We start from the raw sequence: 21,075 nt of genomic DNA, 5'->3' as shown, positions 1-21,075 counted from the left end.
CCTTACTAATATTCCTCTTTATCCTAGGGTAACGATGAAGGAGAGGGGGTCCAGATTTTTTAATTGGCATTGCTTACTGTTCTCTCCCTTTATTTCATTAGTGAGTGTAGCTAACTCATTAACCTCTGCTACACTTTATCATTTGATTGCCCACAGGGAGGTGTCTGCTGCTCTAAAAGTTGAGCAGATGAGAGAAACCCAGGGGAGCTGGCATTTCCCTGAGCCAAAGCTGCTTGTCCTTTGTGTGCCGGACTGGTGCTGGTCTGAGCTGTTCCTGACGTAGCTAGGACTGGAGGGGAAATACGGAATGGAATAACCAGGTACTGAGTAATCACATGCAGTCAAATCCAAGCTGCTTCTGCATGGGGTAGCTTACGTCTGGAAGCTGGAGAGGTATCCTTGGTTTTTCTTATCTGGGTTATCGTGACCTTCTGTGGCTGCAAAGACTGAAAAGACATCTGATTTCAACCTGAGAAATAACTGGTTTGGATCTAATTTTTGAGAATATCTAAGGAATTTCATGGTGTTAACGGCCAATGTGAAAACAGTCAGCAGCTCTAGAAGTGACACCTGTTGGGGCAGCTTATGGCTAACTAGTAATATAGATGGTTGTGTCGGCACTGGCACCGACAACTGGTTCCAGGAATTTGGTGACACCACTTCCACTGTCGTGGTATTTTGTCCTAAAATGCAGACTCTAGAATGGAGACTTGCCCTTCCTGTGTCTTAATGATGTCATGGTGGTTATTCTGACAGAGCTGTTTGATCTTCACAATGTGTCAGCCATTCAGATTCAGAGGAAGTTGGACAAAAGCTCTTGTGGGAGGAAGAACTAGCGCGAGGTCAATGAACGTAGCTTTGCTCATGACAAAGGGACTCTTCTGTTTTGCTGCTGCCAGTTTTGCCTACATGTAGATTTTTATACAGTATGATTTTAGTGTGATTTATCAAAACAGTTCTTAGAGGAAAATAACCCTTTTTTTATAGAAAGAGGGCAGTGTGTTACTCTTACGTGGCTGAAAATTGATCACCACCCTCACCCCCGCTTTCTGGAAATATGGGTCAGTGGCCTTATAACAGGCACAGAGGCATTTTGCAAGTAGACAAAACAGTATCTTGCTAATTACTGGCACACAACTTCAGTGTACCATAGTCTGTGTGCAGAACTTGCCTGCTCCCTCCAAAGCATGTCCTGCAAGGAAGAGGCTGCTGTGGCATAAATACATTAAGAATTGACCCTATGGTGGTTTTGGCTTTTCGAAGCCTCTTGTAGCTGTAAGATAACAGTCTCTTGGCAAAGGAAATATGTGGAAACAGCATTTAGTCATTGTTTGATGAAGATCCATTTGCTGTGTCCCCACATCTGTTTATTTCTGTAGAATACAAACTAGATGTAACACACTATCTGAAGTACAACTGTGAAAGGGGAAGGAGATTTCATCATTTAGTCATAATATATATGAAGTAATTGTATTAAGTCATCACAAAGTTATTAAAATCTGCCCTGCTAAGTGGTAAATGCTGAAAGAAAATCCCAGCTGCCTGGGTCCTGCTCCTGTTGTAACCTACAATGTCTGCTGGAAAACAGAAGTGTGGGCTGTGACGCAGCAGCAGCTGGGGTTATGCCCGTACTGATCTCCTTCTGCTCTGCCCTTGCTTTCTGTCCCTTTTCACTTGATCCTTTTCTCTCACCAGAGGTTCTGTCTTTAGTTTAATGCAAGTTATGCACAGAAAGTTCATTGAAAAAATTTGCACTAGGGACACTTGCAATTTGTGCAGTCTGTGTGCAGGTCGGTGCTGCGTGTGAAGTGTTACTAGAAGGTGTTGCTGCTAGATTAGAAAACAATAACTTTGAATTGGGAATGCTGAGCCTTCCCAGCCTGGCAGCATGGACCATGCTAGCACCTGAGTAACTGTTCCTGCAGACAAACACATGAAGACCCTGGCAGAAGTTGGCTGTTCATGGGAGTGAAGACTGGTAGGACTATGCCATTAGTAGATCCTGCTCAGGAAGAAGAGTTAAGGTCATGTGTTTTATCCTGAATCACAGTATAGAACTTAACTACATCCTTCATTGGCATGGTTTCCTGCAGCTGACGAGTGCTTGAATGTTTCTGACTGCCCAGGCAGCAGAGGGAAGGCTGGCACTTCCAAACGCAAGGGTGGACCTGGTGGGTGTTCCTGCGAGTTGGACCAGGGATGGGCGTCACTTCATGACTTGTACCATGTGGCCATGTACCTCTTGTCCTTCGAAGCTATCAAACATCATCTCTGCCTCTACTGTACTCCAGCAGAGAACTTCAGTTTAATATTACTGTGTTTTCCTTTATTCCATGGCATTTTCTGTAAAGTAGTACCACTACTATAATCTAAATGAAAGCAAAACCTTTCATACGCCTCTGCTGCTTATAAAGTGGTATCATAGGTATCATTAATTTAGATAGATAACTCTTTTGGGATTTAGTTCATTAAAATTGTAAGTAGCAATGGAGCTCTAAGCCAGTGGTTTTGAGGTGATTGTATCTCGGTAGGACTGGGTAGTTGTAAACTAAGCACTTTCCAGACATCCAGGAGGTGTGGCATCTTGTGAAAATGGGCCACTAATACTGGGAGTATAAATTTAGCCAAATCTTTCATATTTTGCATATAAATTAGTTATAGCCAAATTAAGTCAGTAGCAGACCTCTAATCTTTGATAGCTGTACTAACTTTTACTTTTTATCAATATTATTTTAATGGTAAACTCTTGTCAGTCTGACAGATTTGTGGTGGCTTGTGCTGAAGTACCATAAACTTGCTGCGGGCCTGCTGCCACAGTATGCTAGTGTTAAATCTGCCCGAGAAAGTCACCACTGGAAGTCTTTAATGGAAACTTTAAAATAGACCTTTAATATTAGAGTAAGAAGTATGAGTAAGAAAATGAATGAGCCTCCAACAGACCTTGTAACAGAGGAGGTCAGGCTTTAATTAACAAGGGTTACTTCTGCTTACGATTACTGAAAATCAATGGTTTGTGGACATTTCTGATAAGGCAGACTTTAAATGGATTTGCAAAGGGACATAACAGCCGAGTGAAACTGCAGTTTTGGTCTGCAGGCACAAAGCACAGAGCACAGCACAGAGTAGTTCTCTAGTATCATTGAAGTGGGAGGTTTTTGGTCAATAATTATCTCAGATTAACAGAAGGATGTTAAAATAAAAACCCAAAAGTAACAACAACAACAAAAAGTCACCAGGGAGAAAAGTATTTAGAAATTATCAGTGGGCTAGAAAAAGTAGTTTATGGAAATACTAAAACATTGGACTTGTTTTAGCTTGGTTAGGGACAAGCAAGACTATTGGGGACATCTACTGCCATGATGACCAGGAGAGGTCCGATGGCATTAGAAGGGATTCCCTGCGCTTCCCCTTCAGGGTCGCCAGCTCGGTCACTGCTGCCGTCCTGGGGCTGTGCCGTAGCTGGGAGCATCAGCAGCAATTGCTCCACAAGACTTTCGCAGCTTGGCAGGGGCAGGGGCTGGGGCGTGTGGGTGCAGCAGGCTCGCCCACAGCTCAGTGGCCCCTCTGGCACCTGCATGGGGCCAGATCTGGGTCAACTCAGTGGAAGAATCAGAACATGCAGGTCCAGCAGCCAGTGGCTGGCACCTCACCAAAAGCAGTCCCTGTTCTGACGAGGGCTGTTCGGGATATATTGCAAGCTGTATTCCAGCAGCATGGTTGCTCTTGAGAGGAGGAGTGTCTTCCCGAAACCAGAGATGTGGCCAATTTCTAGATAGGGGAATGGTCTGGTTTGAGTTCGCTACCAGATGATCGCAGTGAATTGCATGTGTTAGACTCTCCTAAGACACCTGGTGCATTAGAGGAATCGAGATTATATATGCTTCAGCTGGGAAATGAAACCCTGAGAAGCTTTCAAGGATCTGAAATCACTTTAAGCAAATTAACTGTTTCAAAGTTTACTTTGTGATCTCTTGTTCTGTAACTCCTTAGAGCCACCTCAGCTTCTCCAGGCAGAGCAGTAATCTCACTTGTAGGTTTTTTAGCTGTGTTCTGTTAAGGAGCGCAGATGTAGGGTATGACTGGTTGTGGTTATTAGCACTTCATAAGCAGTCTCAATCTGAAATATAAAAACCCTTATGTTTGATGCTGCAATATTTTATTTTTTTTTAATTACATGTGACTTAAGAGCTACTAATTGAAATACATCTCTGGCACTACTTTATTCCCCTAAGCGTGGGCTGTAGACAAAACTGCAGAGCAGGCAGCAAAGGTTCTTTATGCTTCTTGTGTAAGTTCAGCTGGTTTATTGTTCATTTTATTTTCCTGGAAGTGTGCTTCATCTTTCCAGACCCTTATTAGTTTGCATCTCTAGGGAGAATCACTGCAGTTGGAGCTTGCGTTCAGATATTCCTGAGGTATATCCCAAGTTCAGCTATCCCCTGGGGAGTGACATCCCTGCGCCCTCCCAAAGCTGGAATGATGGGCAAGCCATTGAATGCAGAGGGCTGTTGTCTCAGTTACTGAACTCTTTTCTTCCTTCTCCTTTCACCTTGAGGGAGGTTTGTTGAAACAACCTCAAGCTTGTTTCGTTAGCATCTGAAAATACAAACACAGCACACAGTAAAACCCTTCAAAACCTGCTAGCTGAGGCTGCAGGCGTTTTTGCTGGGTGCAGCGGTGAGCAAGGCTGCTGTGGAGCATCACCAATCTCTGCAAGTGGTTGCTTGGGGACACTTTGGGTGGCACTGACCCTTAGAGCTGGTCTTGGTTCCGCCAGCCCTTCTGGAAGTAAAAGATGACAGCTGACAGCTACTTAAGTCTATTGGCATGCCTTAGAAGGGTTAAATGTTTTCTTTGTGATGGTGAAGGACATGGAAAACTGCCAAGCATTTAGATTTGAGGTTTGAAAAGCAGCTGGAGTTTAATTGCTCTTAGCAAGCAATTCGGTGCAGGAAGGGGGAGACCTCAGTAATAACGTTACAAAGTGCCGGTCATAACACTGTTGTTAAGTTTGGGTCAGCGTTTTCCATCCAGACTCCCTTGCTCGGCTGAAGTTGAGGTGCAGAGCCCAGGCCCACCCCCTGCCCCAGCGCCGCAGGAGGACAAGCCCAGGTGTCCGAAGAAGAAGGGCAGCTGGGAACACACAGGGTGAACAGCGTCCCCTCTTGTGCTCCTGGTGCACAAAAATGGCTCTGTTCTACAGGTGATGAGATCAGCGTTTGGAAATGAGACCGCTAACAGTAACTGGCTTAGTCCAGTTTTAAAACGGGTTATTTTGGATGGCTTTAGAAAGTCATCCTCTGATCTTGGAGGCTTATCAGTGCCCCCAGCTTGTGATCTCAAGGCTCATTCCAGTCCTTCCAGCTTCTTCTACACCATTGATCTGTTTGTTCCTGTGAAGACATCGCACCACTGCTGCTGCCTGTGGGGGCTTGCACCAGTGCCAGACACCTTGTGTTCAGTGCCCAGCAGAGTACTGGAGAAAGACCACCCCTATGGCTGGACAGCTAAAGCCTGTGGGTTGAGGGGAGGTGTATTTATCCGTATCTGGGTTGTACACTTGCAGCTGGAGAGCGTGGCTAGAGAGGGCTGGATCCTTCTGCAAGGAACTTAAACAAGTGTAAGTTGTGAATTGCCATATGTGCTCAGGTGTTAACCCTCCCCACAACTAAGAAGGGGTTTGGAGGATGTGCTCTGGATTTGACACTCAAATGTTTGAACAGGTAGCTAGCAAGCAACACGTTAAGTGATAGGACATAGATATTGTAGCAAGACTCAATGCTGGTTAAGCAGTTTTAAGAGATTTAAATGGCTCCAGAATATGCTGTGGAAACTGAGTCTCAGCTCAGGTTTCTCTAATATAGTGCAAAAGGAAATTCATGACAGTGTATCAGTGTATTTCTTTGTTCTCCAGTGTTGCAATAAACCCATCCTTAATGTCACAGCTTCACAAAGCTTTTTATGTAATGGTTTACCAAAAAAAAAAAAAAAAAAAAAAAAAAAATCACTAATTTTTGAGCTGAGTACATTAATAGGGTGGTGTCCCGGCATTAATCACAGGTAAAGAAAATCCTGAGACATGTATACGTAGTAAGATGCTTTGTCAAGGGGTAGGTGTTTGGATAATGAAAGGACAGGTAAAAAAACCCCACCAAACAAAAAACAAAACAACTAGAACCCACACAACTCTGCACATTTGTTACCAGAGTTTCAGTGTAGCTGTGTCTCTTCCATTAATGCTTCAGAGCTATTGGGAGCGTTATGTATAAGTTATGATAAATAGCTAGTATGCTGTTTTCTGCACTTTATGCAGGAGAACAAATGTGAGTTGCACATATTCCACCTCTTCTTCCCTGCCACCTTGATTTTTGTGCCTTGCAGGATATTTGTCATGGAGTTCAACCCATCTGTGCTTGGGAACATGGGGCATGTCTCACATGAATCGGAGCTCTTCAGATTATGCCTCCTAGTCCAAAAAATAAAAAGTAAGACTGCAACTTCTGCTAGGAAAGAAAAATCAGGTCAGATTCACTCAGTGGCTCCAAGTGCATAAAAAGCTGTACACCTGGCCCAGGTATAGGGAAAACCTTGAAAGGGGTGAGGTGAGGAGCTCTTACCAGGCTGCTCAGTGTGTTAGGGGGGCAGAGCTGCCTGCACTGGCGTCTGAGCGCAGTTTGGATTTTCATGAGAGCATAGAGTGCTGTGCTGGTGGGCTTGGAGCTTCTTACTTGCTTTTGCCACTGCTGGTTTGCTGTTTGGGTGTTTTCTCACCCCTTTCCCCTACCACACCTTCCCCCCAGCCCCCAGCCCTGCAAGTTCCCAGAATGAAATGATATTTCAGAGGCACACTTGGAAAGGGAGACTCTGACTGGGATGTGTGTAACCTGTCTCTTGGGGTTGGGTGGTTTTGGTTGGTTGGTGTTTTTTTTTTGGTTCAGTAATTTTTTTTTTCTATATGAAATGTGGTTAAAGCTTAACTTTGCTTTTGAAAACAGACAAACAAAAGCACTATTTCTTCTGCTTTTAAGTGACCACGGTGCTCCGCCTTCCCTTTGCTTCCCTATTTATATCTACCTCTGTCTGCAGTCACACCAAGGCTTACAAAGTTGAGCAGCTTTTCAGCAGATAGATCATGTCATAGAATGATAGAATCATCAGATGGTTTGGGTTGGAAGGGACCCTAAAGCCCACCCAGTTCCCCCCCTCCCTGCCATGGACAGGGCCACCTCCCCCCAGCCCAGGCTGCTCCCAGCCCCGTCCAGCCTGGCCTTGGGCACTGCCAGGGATGGGGCACCCACAGCTGCCCTGGGCAGCCTGGGCCAGCGCCTCGCCGCCCTCAGGGAAGAATTTCTTCCCAATACCTAATCTAAATCTACCTTTTTCCAGTTAACGCCATTCCCCCTTGTAATGCTGCCTGCCCTTGTAAAAAGTCCCTCCCCAGCTTCTTGTCACCCCCTTTAGGCACTGCCAGCTGCTGTAATGTCTCCCCGGATTCTTCTCTTCTCCAGGCTGAACAACCCCAACTCTCTCAACCTATTTTCGTAGGAGAGGTGCTCCAACCCTCTGATAATTTTTGTGGCCGCCTCTGAACTTGCTCCAACAGGTGCATGTCGTTCGTATGTTGGGGGCCCCAGAGCTGAATTGCAGCAAAAGAGTGGAGAAGAGTCCAAACTACAGCTTAGCATAGTATCTACTTTATTTTTCTCCAGTCAGCTTTTGTGAACAAGACACAAAACCCACTTGCTATAAATTCTGGAAAATACAGTCCGACTGATGCAGACTATTACTTCCTCTGGTGGTTGTGTGGTATTTCTTTTGAATGTATTTGTGTTGGAAAACAATGCCGGCATGCAGATTTTTATGTCATTTAAAAGAACTGTTTCTTAGTAGTTTCCCACGCAGTGTTTGGAAAAGAGGACACAGGTGCTGGATACAATGGGAAAACCAAAGATTTGTATCCAAAGGACTGTCCATTTCTGATGTGTAGGGCTGGAGAGGCACGTCTGTGGCTCATAAACTGAAGGGAAGTATAAAAGCTATGATATTTTTTATAATTTTTTAAAATACATTTTTTATACATTTTGATACATTTGAGTAACTTGGTGACTGTCCTGTGTCAGTGAGAATAGTTGAATGCTGAATAAATGCCATAAACACAGATTTGGAGTGGTAGTTGTTAGGTGTTTTTGTATAGAGAGGAAACAGCTATAAGTATGTATATACTATAGGTATAGCAATAGCTATAGGTGCCTGACTACCAGCCTCCATCAGACTTGTTTTCATTTCCCAGCACTCAGTGTGCAAGATACGTGTGCCTTTGTGATACAGAATTAATTTTATGCAGGGGTTGTATGGGAAATGAAATTATTTATTTTCCCAACTTGAGGTTGCCTGGGTCATATACCTACAGGTGTTTTATTTATAAGTCTTTCCTCATACAAGAAGCATCTTATGCTGTACCAGTATGTGTCCACACATGATAATATAGGTGCAGGTGTGACTGAGGGAAGTTTCTGCTGTGAAACGAAGAAGCAGCGCCAGGCTACAGTGGTATTTCTCCTTTGCATAAATAAATAAATGATTTTATACTATTTTATAGTTCTTATATTGTAAGGCCAAAGTGAGCAAAGTTTTAAACCCAAGAAGCTCTTGTATCTTCTCCTGCATCTGAGAAAGATGAGAGGCAGGCAGCCATCATCTGGAGGTGCTGCTGGCCATGTGTGGCTGCTGCTCGGCCTCTCCACCCTGATGGCATTTGCCCATCGCCAGGGACTGCAAATGGCATTGTCACACAGGTGATCTTTATTGCAATAGTGAAAGATCAGGTTTCCAAACCTTTTGCTGATTTATAGTAAACAGTTGGATCTAATGGAACTTTCAATAATTTTTTTCCTCTCAAATATTAGTGTTTTGTTTAATACCTGTAATACAAAGAAAATATTTAAGAGCCTGCAACTTGAGAACTAGGGGGTGGTTATTTTTGGTTTCTTAGTTTAGCTCTGTTCTAGGAATATTTTATATCCCAGCCCTTAATTACACAGTGATGTGATACTTTGCCACAGGACCCCAGTTCTCACATGTGCAAAGGAAATACAATTGAAATCTGATGGGCAGCTGTCAATTTTGCACACAGCTTGCAACTGCTGATCTTTGAGGCATAAATAATGTAACTTCTTAGTTGTGTTAATTTCTAGTGATTGACCTGAGGTTTTCTTTTTGTTCATAGAAAAGCTTTATGGTCCATATTTTGAGTTTGTAATTTCACCTTTGGTACCTGGGGTAGATAATGTAGCTTTGAGGTTGGTGGTTCTGGACTGGCAGCTGTGGGTATGAAGGCAGCATTCAGGAAAACATTGGTTGAAGTGCCTCCTTCAAAAAAGTGTCAAGGAGTTTTGCTAAGTTTTGTGTCTGAGGACTAGTCTTCCCAATTTTCATGCTGATATTTAATAAAATGTCAACGAGATGATGTGTTGACTGATTATTTTGGTGGACTTGGTACTGTTACATTAACGGTTGGACTCTATGATCTTAGAGGTCTTTTCCAACCTAAATGATTCTATGATTTTCTTCTCCCTACAGCAGCAGAATATATATGAGTTTCTGTCCTTTCTGACTGTACTGCATTTCTTCCAAAGACTTTTTTTGTGAATCCTTCCTGTGGAAAACACAAGAAGGGGAATGATCATATCTATAAAGATTTGTTGCATGAAGCATGAAAACTAATCCTAGAATTAGTAATAAATTTGGGCAGACTGACTCTGGATGATGATAATGACATGTAAAATGAGGTGTGAGTATGTTTACTACAGTGGGGAACTTGAACTGAATTGTGACCTCAAGAGCTGGTGGAATTCAAGGAAACAGGAGCCATGCTAGTGACAAAGCTTTGCTTCCAAGATCAGCCTCTGCCTGGTGATCTGGAGGCTGAACTCTGGTCAGCCCAAAACAAAGGAGGCAATTGGCTTTCTGAGATTTACCCCCCACCCCCACCCCCCCTCAATTATTTTAATTCTTAAGGTCAGATTATATGTAACGTTATATGCTGGGGTGTACTAGAAAAGTATGTTCTAAGCAGCAGGCTTTTGGCAGTGTGAAGGACAGTAGTTGTGGTTTTGACATGCAGGCAAGGGTGGGCTTAAATTGGTCCTGAGGAGGTTCCTGCTATTTCTAGCATTGGTGCTGTTCGGAGAACTTGCAGAACTCTGCTGAGGCAAAGCTGAGAGGATGAAAAAGCTGAGGACAGGCTCTAGCAGCAGGAGGGCTCTAGCAGCAGGAGCAGAGCGGTCTGTGGCCTTTAGATCAGACAAAATCACTTCCAGATCACAGTCTTTGCCTGGGCAGGATGAATTGGGAGGCTTCTGTGTAGCAGGATTATTCTCTAGGTTGAGAAGCTGAGGGTTTTTTTGGGTGGATGAACACTCAAGGGGATTTTATGGCCATCAACCCTCCACACAGTGGTAATGATGTTTTAAAGGGCTATATGATTCACTTTGGGTGGAGGTGTGACTTTGTATAGTTGAGTGTGGTGTTCCAGCTCCCCATCTGCCCTGTGCTCAGGGTTGCTCAAGGCAGAGAAGGGAGGAAGAAGCCATGAAGCCACTGAAGCAGAAAGACTCACCAAAAGGTTCAAACTCATCGGTAGGTCAGCTCACTTTTTCTGTAGACTTGAAGAATTGTAAAACATGTGCAATGTATGTGTGTCTTAAAAAAGCATGAATACCGCTTTCTGTATGGGTAATAAAAAAACCTGATCAAGGAAGGATGCAGTAGCTTCGCTTCCCTGCAGCAAAAGTCCCACCATTTGGTCAGCTACATGAGATAACGTCACCCAATTTAACCTTGCAGCTTGTAAGCATGAGGTTTTGATGAGAAAATGCTGAGAGCAAACTGAATGTACAGCTTGCTAAACAGCCAATAAATCTAGGTTATATCTTCCTTCCCTGGTCAGGAAACAAGGGAGCTATTTTTAAATCTTTCCTTCCTGTACGTACTGAAATAGAGTGATTATTCTTGTGCTAGACAGGGCACGACAATACTTTCCCATTAAATAATGAGCTCTTACTGTTGCTCTGAATTAACCTGGCAGGACTGGGCAGAAACCAGTCTGTCTTCAAAAAAGACTGACTCTAAAGATTTCTCCAGGCATTGACCTCTGCAAAGATTAGATCATCCAGGGAGGAAGAGAGGAGTAAAGCAACCTGAATGGTGGGGAAAGAAGCTCACCAGTAGCTTTGTGGGAGGTCTTCCATTGCATTTCACTTACTTGGGAATGGAGAAAATCACAGATAAAATCTCCTAATTTGTAGAAAACTGGGTTTCATGCAAAGAGCCTTTTGCAGCCCTAACTGTTAGGCAGTTTGGATTATCTGGCTGGAGGCTCTTTCTGCCAAAGGCAAGAGGTCTTCAATGCAATTGTTGAGAAGTTAACATAAGAATTTATGTCAGCCTGTAGTAGAGCCAACGCTGGCTTAGGCATGGAATATGGAATGTAGCAACATTTTAACAATGAAAATGAAATGTAGTGTCTAGTTTCAGTTTCTCGGTGTGCTGAGAAGTAGTGCTCTTCATTCCTAAAAATAAGCAGACTAGTTTATGTAGTCTTAATTGTTACCTGACATGTGAGGGAGCTATAATTTAAATTTATTGGTCTTAACAGTTGCAGGTGATTCTGTGTTTGTGTTCAGAACGTGCCAGATTCTCAAGTCTTGGCATATGCTCCTGCCACAAACATTTTCTTTATCTCTTAGCTTTCTGTAGGTGCCTGTTGATACCTGTGCTGTGTTAGTTCTGTATATTCCTGCTGCACACTTGCAAGAGGACTGAGGCTGTATTTTATTCATTGCTGACATTATCTTTCACCAGAAGTGGAGAGCACTAAGGGAATCTGAGTGTGTATACTAAAGGATGAAGCTTTATTGTCTAGGATGCTGAATAGTTGAAAACAGAAATAAGATACGATAACCTACCTAGCTGAATCGATAGGCTGCCTCTTTTATGAGCTTGTGTTTGTTTTGCCCTGATTTAGAGCTGTTTGGAAAACCATCCTGACACTTCACAGGTATGGCTGCTAAAATAGCTGATACTACTTTTATCGGTAACTATATTGCCTATTTGCCCATCTAACAAAGATATTTCTGCTAATATTATAATAATACTTAGAACATATTTTTCGTTTTGTTTTAATTAAGTATTTAAAGATGAGGCTTGAAGGAAAATAATAATGTTGGAAAAAATAAGAGCTAAGTCCAGTGAGCCATTCACATACCTGTATATGTGCTAGTTCAATTTATTTAAGTGTCTTTGTATAACCACCAAAGATCTAAAGATCATACTACACCGATATATTGATTTTTACTTCTTACCTATCCCAAAACAACAATGGTGATTTTAATTTTTTTTTAAAGCCTTTCTTTAAGCTTTTGCATAAGTCTTGAGGCTGAGGGGAATGAAAGGGAACCACAGTTGCTATTTCTTTCTACCTGGCATCTTGGATTTCATTTGAGCTTTAGCTCCATGTATAGCTCCGAAAGGATTCATTAGAACATATTTCCAAATTACAGCACTGGGCATAAAGAAAAGTTTGTTGAAAAGCAGCAGCAAATACATGTCCAAATAAGAACATCTGGGGTCATCTGAATCTGTCTTCCTCTTGAGAAAAGGCAGGTTAATAGATTCAGGCATTGACTTCTGATCTGGAAAACTTCTTGTCTGTTGCTTACAGCCCGCAGCCAGTGAGACAACATAGGTGTGAATGTTGCTTATCCTGCTTGCTCATTAACTTTCCTTTGAGTCGAGGGTGAGAATTTGTGAGAGAAGCAAGAAAACAAAATCTGATTATTGTGTAAATGGCTTGGGTTTTGGTAATTTCATTTTGAGGGGTAGGGGGAAGAGTGTCTGTTTGAATGAAATCTAGTTGATTAGTGCACATAAGAAAAGATAAATTTTTGAAGTTTAATTGTATCTGACCAAATCACCATCATTTTGGGATTGGTTTGTTTTTCCAGGTCAATCAGAATGTGGACATCCAAAGGGCCAGACTGCGAGATGATATTAAGGAATATAAATTCCGAGAAGCGCGTTTGCTGCAAGACTACACTGAGCTTGAAGAGGAAAACATCTGTCTCCAGAAACAAGTATCTGTCCTGAAGCAGAATCAGGTAAGTTTTTCAAAATAATGAGCGTTGCTTTGGTAACACCAGTTAATTCCTGCGTTATGGCATGGTTCTGTCTCATTTGGACATGCTTTTGAGGCTATAAGGTCTATCTTACCAGGTGTTTATTACCAGGAGTTGTTCCAAAATTAAGTTCTTTCTGACCCTGTTTATACACAGCCATAGGACTTTATTGCTTCTGCTTTGACCTCCAAGTGTTTCCATTGCCTTCTCACTCTCTGGTGGAAGTGAAGTCTCTTAACAGCCTGCTTTGTTACTTGGTTTAGTCTTTTTGCTATGCTAGTTTTTCAGTGTCTCTTTGCAATACTCTCCCTCCCTCCCTCCCTCCCTCCCTCCATCCATCCATCCTCTTCTAAAGTATCTGTAACTAGGTATATTTCAGAACGTATGTGTTTATTGCTACTTAGTGCTTATATTATTATCTCTCCAGTTCTCTGCTCCTCTATTCTAGCTTCTTTCGTTAAACGTGGAGTATTGTTACAGTTGTTCTATACCGTTAGACCTGTGTGACTGCTAATCTGAGAAGTTATGTTTAATTGCATAATTGCAGCTTTTTCAGAATTTTAGAAAACTGTGTTTTTGGAACAACTCGAGAATTTCCCTGAGTTATCATTGGCGGAGGTAATTAGATTAGATGTGGTCTTTGGTTTACCTATTTACCTATCTTCATCTGTCTATTGGGGATTTGCTATTTTTATTCTTTGGGTTCCTGTCAGTCTCTTTGTATAAATAAAGGTCAAGATTTCAATTGAGAAAATTGTATAATATTCCTGAAATAAAAGCTCTTGAAAAAAAAGTAAAGGTAATACTGAATAATGGGCCATATACGATTTATTGAGAGAACGATGTGCTCATGTTTGTCTGAGGAGACCCTTATTGTTGACTTGAGGATGTACTAAGTCCTTGGATGGGTGACATAGGAATGTTGTACTAATTGTCTAGGTACGAGATATGTTAATGAGTTCCCGGAAAGTTAATGAATAGACACGAGTGACTTGTATAAAGAGGGAGCTGGAAGGTTCCCTTGGGGTGCATGATTTTGGGGGAGCGATCCCCCATGCACCCAGCGCTGCCGAATACAGATAACCTCCGCTCGCTCATGTATTGGTAAAGTGATTCTTTAAATCAATACCATCTGTTGTAGTGAGCACATAGAAAAAGCTTATTAGCGTTTGCTTCAGAACTCCGTCAGTGTTGAATGAAAGCTGCACTACAAAGCAAAGTATTTGGGATATGGAATGTATTTTGTTTATCTCCAGGTGAAACTCCATGTTAATGTTTATCACTGGCCTCACTAAGGTGCCCAAAATGGGGTTCCAGGTTGGAACTATTCTCACCTGAATAATATATTTGATCTAATTAGGCTCTTTTGGTTGCCCTGACATCATGCAGTAGGGATGAAAGGGCTCTGGATAGACTGGAAGAGATAGTGATCTGGTAAAATCCAGCCTCAATGTAGTTGGTTACTTTTGTTTTTCATGTTTTTTGGTCTCATTCATTGTATTCAGAGGGTTAGGTGAAAGTTCCCAGCTCCATGTTTGTATTCTAAAATAATGATATTCAAGAATGTTGTCATCCTGGGTTAAGCCAAATGTAATCCCAGATGCAATCTCTCGGTTGCTACTAATTATTGAGTACTGTGTTTGTGTTCTGCAACCTTGGAAAATAGACTGCAATCTTAAACATTTGAGTTCGGTTAACATACATAGAACCGAGAGCTAATTCTTTTCATGGCAATGGATTATTTCATTTTCTACCTTGTCCTAAGCCTACTTAATGAATTTAATTAAGCTTTCATTATCCTACTGACATAACTAGAAGAAACCATCAGGTTTTCCCAGTCTTAACTTGCAAAACAGAATTAACGTGATTGGTTCATGGTTTTTAAACTGGGTGTGGTTCAGCACTGCTATACTGGTGTATGATGGCATCTAAAATTCCTTTAGCAGTTGGCAAAAATAAATAGAGTCATATATCACGTGGCAAGTTTTCCTTTCTTTCAAGGTAAGGAAAAGATATTCTCTCAGGGGGGTGGGGGTTCCCCCTCAGTGGATTCAAAATTTTATACTAATCATTGGTGTTCCTAATTTCAGTGCAAGAGAGGTTTAAAAAAATACAGTTTTATAGGTAAAAACTTGCAGCATGCCGGCCTTCAAACTGTAGCAGACTGTGACTGTGAGCTGGTGAGGTGTAGAGTCTGAATTGTAGCTCCTGAGATGTGCTGAAATGATAAAACCTTTTATTTTGAATTTATAAAAGCAGAATTTGATTGCTAGGTGCATCCCCACAGTTTTAAGCCCAGTGGCGCACATTCTAACAGCAGTGCAGCAGAGCATCAGAAGCATAACTTTGCAAAGCTGGATTTTGGGAATGTTGAGCTTGAATTTGTGGGAAGGTTGGCCAGGGAATTTTTTAATCAGAGAATGCATAATGTGTTAGGAAAGCCCGTTTTGTGGTGCCGCTCTATCTTCCACCTGTCTTAATTAGGCTGGAGTAGATCAGCTCATTTGACAGTTTGCATAGAAATTTTGTCCCATAGTCTCTGAAGGTAAATTATGTAAGCAGTGTTCACAGTCATAGTGCCAAAGCTAGACTCTGGAACTGAAAAAAAAAAATAGTTTAGTCTCACCATATTTTGTGAAATCATACATTCAAAAGTAAAATGACTTGGTGCCTTGCAGGCAGGCATTTTCATTAGGGATTTTTTTTCCTCTCCATTTGTGTATCTCCAGGTGGAGTTTGAAGGCCTGAAACATGAAATCAAAAGGCTCGAAGAGGAAACAGAATTTCTCAACAGCCAGCTAGAAGATGCCATACGGCTGAAGGAGATCTCCGAACGCCAGCTTGAGGAGGCCTTAGAGACGCTGAAGACAGAGAGAGAGCAGAAGAACAATCTTCGTAAGGAGCTCTCTCACTACATGAACATTAATGACTCCATGTACAACAGCCACCTGAACATCTCTTTGGATGGACTGAAGTTCAGTGATGAAGCCACAGAGCCCAATAATGATGAAATCATGAATGGATTTGAACAAAACTGCCTCAGCAAACTCAGCAATGGCAAGAATAATACATCAACGCCCAAGAAAAATGAAAGCTTCCCTCCAGCCCCCAGTCTGGTTTCAGATCTGCTGAGTGAATTAAACATTTCTGAAATCCAGAAGCTGAAACAACAGCTTGTACAGGTGAATGGGTTTCCTAAATCGTGTACTTCTAGATAGCTGCTAGAGTTTTTGGGTTGTAATCTCAGTCTTTTCAACATCTCATGTGACCACTATACAGTATAAACTATATTTGTAAAGGCTCTGATTGATTTAGAATTTGAGGATGTGAAATGTTTGTTAGTGGAAAACTACAGCTTGCTTTTTTTTTTTTTAAAAAAAAAAGCTAGTCATGTCCTATGTTTGTAGGAAAGTTGTAATCCATCGTCTGTGCAGGACATGCTCTGTCTACTTCATTATGTCACTAGCAAGAAATATAGTGTTTTATTCAAAACTGATAGTTACTCCAGTTATTTTCATCAAAAGGAGTTTTGTACACCATAACTGTTTTCTGTAATTCAAAGAACATGAAGTTTTAATCAGTAACAAGCATTTCTGAGTTATATTTGTGCTATTCAAAGGTTGAAGAGTTTGAAAGAAGGTACATATTTGTGTTGCCTAGAAATATTTTAAAGTTACTTTAGTAAGCATTTCTTAAGTGTTCTGTAACCAAAAGCCTTTGTGGAACAAGTAGCTGGATTTTTTTAGAATGAGAATATTCAGAGGAGAAACTTTAGAAGTTTCAGCATTTCTGAGTCTTTCACGAAGCTCCAAGCTTCCACTATAGACTAGCTGCATGTTTTCTAATATTAACTTGATAATTTGCAAGATATCAGTAAAATTTAGCTTATCTCCAGCTGAAAGGATGTTTTCACGAAACCATCAGCTATGCAAGAAATGTGTGAAAACTTGCATTTTGAAGTGGAAATGAGAAAGAATTGGCAAGGAACACTGTGCTTGAGGTAGTTTTAGAATACATTAAATTGCCTTTTCCCATAACGTGCAAGTGATTGGATTTCTGTAAACATACGGACCTTGGCTAAATTGCTGTCTTTTGTAATAAAACCACTTAAGTGGTAAAGTTCCCTTTACGTAGATGTCTGTGTTCATGCATTTCAGATGGAAAGAGAAAAGATGAACTTGTTAACAACACTACAGGAATCTCAGAAGCAACTGGAAAATACACGGGGGGCCCTCTCAGAGCAGCATGAGAAGGTTGGCAGACTCACAGAAAACCTGAACGCGATGAAGAAGCTTCAGGTCAGCAAGGAACGTCAGTCTGCCCTTGACAATGAGAAGGACCGAGACAGCCACGAAGATGGAGACTATTATGAAGTTGACATCAATGGGCCAGAGATCTTGGAGTGCAAGTACAAAGTGGCTGTGGCAGAGATCAGTGACCTAAAAGAAGAGCTCAAAAATCTTAAGGCTAAATACAAAGAATGTGAGTCTAAGTATGAGGAAGAGAAGAGTAGATACGAGACGGAGAGCCAAGCTCTCACTGAAAAGATCACCTCGCTAGAAAAATCTAGTCGGCATGATAGAGAACAGGTGACCAGACTGGAGAAGGAGCTGAAGAAAGTCAGTGATGTTGCTGGAGAAACACAGGGCAGTCTTAGTGTGGCCCAAGATGAACTAGTCACCTTCAGTGAAGAACTGGCCAATTTATACCACCATGTCTGCATGTGCAACAACGAAACTCCAAACAGAGTGATGCTGGATTACTACAAGGAAGATAAAGGTGGGCGCAGTAGTCCAGAGACAAAGGGAAGAAGGTCTCCCATCCTTCTTTCTAAAGGGCTGTTAACTATAGAGCTAGGAAAGGCAGAGAGTGGAAGTGGTGACAGCAGTCCATCTCCAGTGTCATCTCTTCCGTCTCCTGTGTCAGATCCTCGTAAGGAACCAATGAACATTTACAACTTGATTGCTATAATCCGGGATCAGATCAAACACCTGCAGGCTGCTGTGGACAGAACAACTGAGTTGTCCAGGCAGCGTGTTGCCACTCAAGAACTGGGGCCAGTGGTGGACAAAGACAAGGAAGCTCTCATGGAGGAAATCCTGAAGTTGAAGTCCCTGCTGAGCACCAAGAGAGAACAGATAGCAACTCTGAGAACTGTGCTGAAGGCCAACAAACAGGTAACCAGGTCTTAAAGATGTGAATGTTACAGTGTCAGGGAATTAGGTCACAAACACAAGAGAATTTTATCTTTGAAGTCATACTGCCATACCCTCAACTCATTGGGGCTTTTGTTGCTGGGACTTGTTTGGTACAAACTTGTTTGGTTTGAAGCAGGCCGTTTCGTTCATGTCCTACTGTAAAGCTGAGCGCTGGGGCTTTAACTGACTTTTGCTTGTCACATACTCATGAGACTTCTTATGAAGCTTAAGGTAGCTTTCTTCTATTACCTGTCTGAATTATATCAGATTGTGATTAATCTAAGACACCTAAAATGAAGAGGTAAATCTTACCTTATACTTGAAAGAATTCTAGGCCTTACCCTTGAAAATGTTCTTAAACATACGTACTCTTCTATCTCAAATCACAAAACAAAAGAAAGCCGTCCAAGATGAGGACGTGATACAAGAACATGGTCAAAATAACGGGTGAACAGTAAAATGAGTCTCTGGGGATTGGGCTGTACTATTTGATACATATTAGCAGTGCGGTAGATGAAAATAACTGCCATTAAGACACCGCATGACATGCTTCATGTCTCCTCTAAAGTTAAAGCAGTGCGAATGGAAGTTGGCTTTAAAAAAAATGTAGTGTTGTTTCAAAGAAATACACGTACTTTAAGTTTTCTTTTGCACATAAGATAGGCAAAATTCTGTAAGGATTAGAGAACTATGCAAGTGTTGATGAATGTGTTTGTATCTAGAGATTATGACTATTTTGTTCTTTGTATTGAAGTATGTAAAGTTTAATTTCTTTTAGTAGTTGGAGATAGGTGTCACGAAATGTATATTCTGTAACTTCCCAGATGCTGCTGCATGATTAATGGGAGTAGGAGATCCATATGTCTGATCTGTTTCCAGTGTTCAAAAATGAAGTTTTATTTAATCTGTGCAAGAAAAGTTGACCAGAAGTTTAACGTTCCAGTACAAAGTAAATGTTTAATTATGTGAATAGGGATTAGAAATCTCTTAGCCAGCCACTTTGTGCAGTTTCATTAACTGGTATGTTTCTGTTCTTCTTTGTAAATAGACTGCAGAGGTAGCCCTTGCCAACTTGAAAAGCAAATATGAAAATGAGAAAGCTATGGTTACAGAGACGATGATGAAGCTGCGAAATGAGCTGAAGGCTTTGAAAGAAGATGCTGCTACCTTCTCCTCCCTGAGAGCAATGTTTGCTACAAGGTAAGGAATGTGTGAGCCCTGCAAAATGTCATTGCTTGCTAGTGTGGGGAAGAGCTGAATGGCCTGCCCACCTACCCATGCAGAGAGTGGTGGGGTGAAGGGCCTTTTTCCAAGTTCGTTGCTTACGGTGTTTGTCTGCAGTAAGTTTTCTGATTGATGAGGATAATGCCAGGCATGCAGTAATGTTTCTACAAAACAAGAAGTCGTTGTGGTGGTGTTTATTTAATTCAGGTGTGAGATTCTTGAAGTCATTAACTCTGAGGAGGAGTGACATTTAACAATGCAAAATGAACATTTATTATGCAATGAAGATGTGACTGACGAAAAAGTAAAGATGTGGCAAATATCTTATTATTCTCAGGTTGTCTGTCCTGTAGTTGGCATCTTTGTCATTTCATTTACCTGTGTGAGCTCATTTGGGTTGCATATGCCTTTGGAATTGCTTCTGCTTCTTAGATGGGCTTTTTGTGGTGTTAACAGACAAAAATACCTGCTGACATGTCAGGTGCTGTAGAAGTGATAAATGCTGTTTTGGTCTGCATGTTGCTTACTGCTGCTGTCACTGATCTCTTCTTTAAGTCTGAGCATTTCTTTTTAGGAATGTCAAGGCAGCAATATCATGTTGCAAAATCCAGATCTGCTTCACAACTAAGGCATGTTCAGTTAGCCCCTATGCAGAGATGATCCTGGAAAACAGGAAATGAAAAATGTTTATCCAGAAGTTGTCAGTCCCAGCTTGGTGGGGTTCAGAGAGACACTCCTGGTAATGTTCATTTGCCTGCATATTCCATGCATTGCCTAAAGAAGATGGAGAAGAGACACTGTAAAGAATGTTGTTTAATGTAACCTAGACACTTGCTTTTAAGCTAACCCAGGGCGATGGGAGAATGTGTGTAGTATGTGCTGCTTTGTTCTCTGCCTTCTCTGGACACTTGATTTTGAACCAAAATCAACAAAAAAACCCAAAGCAGAAAAGATTTTCTTTCTGTCATCAGCTAAAAAGTACCGTAGTAAGCAATCTCAAGGGTGCTTATGGGGATTCCTGACGCTTTTCTGTATGGTCTTTTGTGGGGGTGGTTTTGTGGCAGCTCTCATGTTCCTTGAGTAATCTTAGGCTGAATCACCAGGAAGCCTTTCTCAGCAGTATCTGTGCATGTGGGTGAGCATGCAAAGGAGAAATGGATACCACGGAATGCCAGAGGTTGAATTGTGGCAGCTTGTTATGCTGAAGTAAGGAATACCCTGTACAGTCTGGATCTGTCCTACTTATTTCCTCTCTCTCTCTCGTTCTCTCTCTCCTTTTCTGGAGTGGAATTAATGTGCAGAAATTGCAATCTCTTTGTTAGTTGTAGATCAGCTTGAAGCTGAGAGGAAGGAGAAAAGGCATACTGTTAACGTTCAATTACTTTTCTTAGCTGCAAATAGCTGGCTGTCTAAATTACATGTAACCGCAGTATGTTCTCCCTGCACGTTGATTTTCCTGCCTCTGTGAAAGTGAGAGA

The 21,075-nt window shown here is 41.7% G+C and overlaps 1 protein-coding gene across 8 annotated transcripts in view; it reads left to right on the top strand.

Annotated features, from left to right (window-relative positions):
• BICD2 (BICD cargo adaptor 2) overlaps positions 1-21,075 on the top strand; it is a 96,457-nt gene that overhangs the window by 59,186 nt on the left and 16,196 nt on the right. For all 8 annotated transcript variants that reach the window (XR_008731836.1, XM_055707929.1, XM_055707928.1 and 5 more), the window contains exons 3-6: positions 13,005-13,157; positions 15,905-16,357; positions 17,333-18,352; positions 19,422-19,573. Coding sequence is in view for 7 of the 8 variants with exons in the window: in XM_055707929.1 (XP_055563904.1) it covers positions 13,005-13,157; positions 15,905-16,357; positions 17,333-18,352; positions 19,422-19,573 (1,778 nt within the window). In the remaining variant the exon portion in view is untranslated. The remainder of the gene's footprint in view (positions 1-13,004; positions 13,158-15,904; positions 16,358-17,332; positions 18,353-19,421; positions 19,574-21,075) is intronic.

Source organism: Falco cherrug, chromosome 4 (assembly GCF_023634085.1).
Source record: "Falco cherrug isolate bFalChe1 chromosome 4, bFalChe1.pri, whole genome shotgun sequence".
NCBI classification, from domain to species: Eukaryota; Metazoa; Chordata; class Aves; order Falconiformes; family Falconidae; genus Falco; species Falco cherrug.
This window is presented reverse-complemented; position numbering and strand designations above follow the sequence as displayed.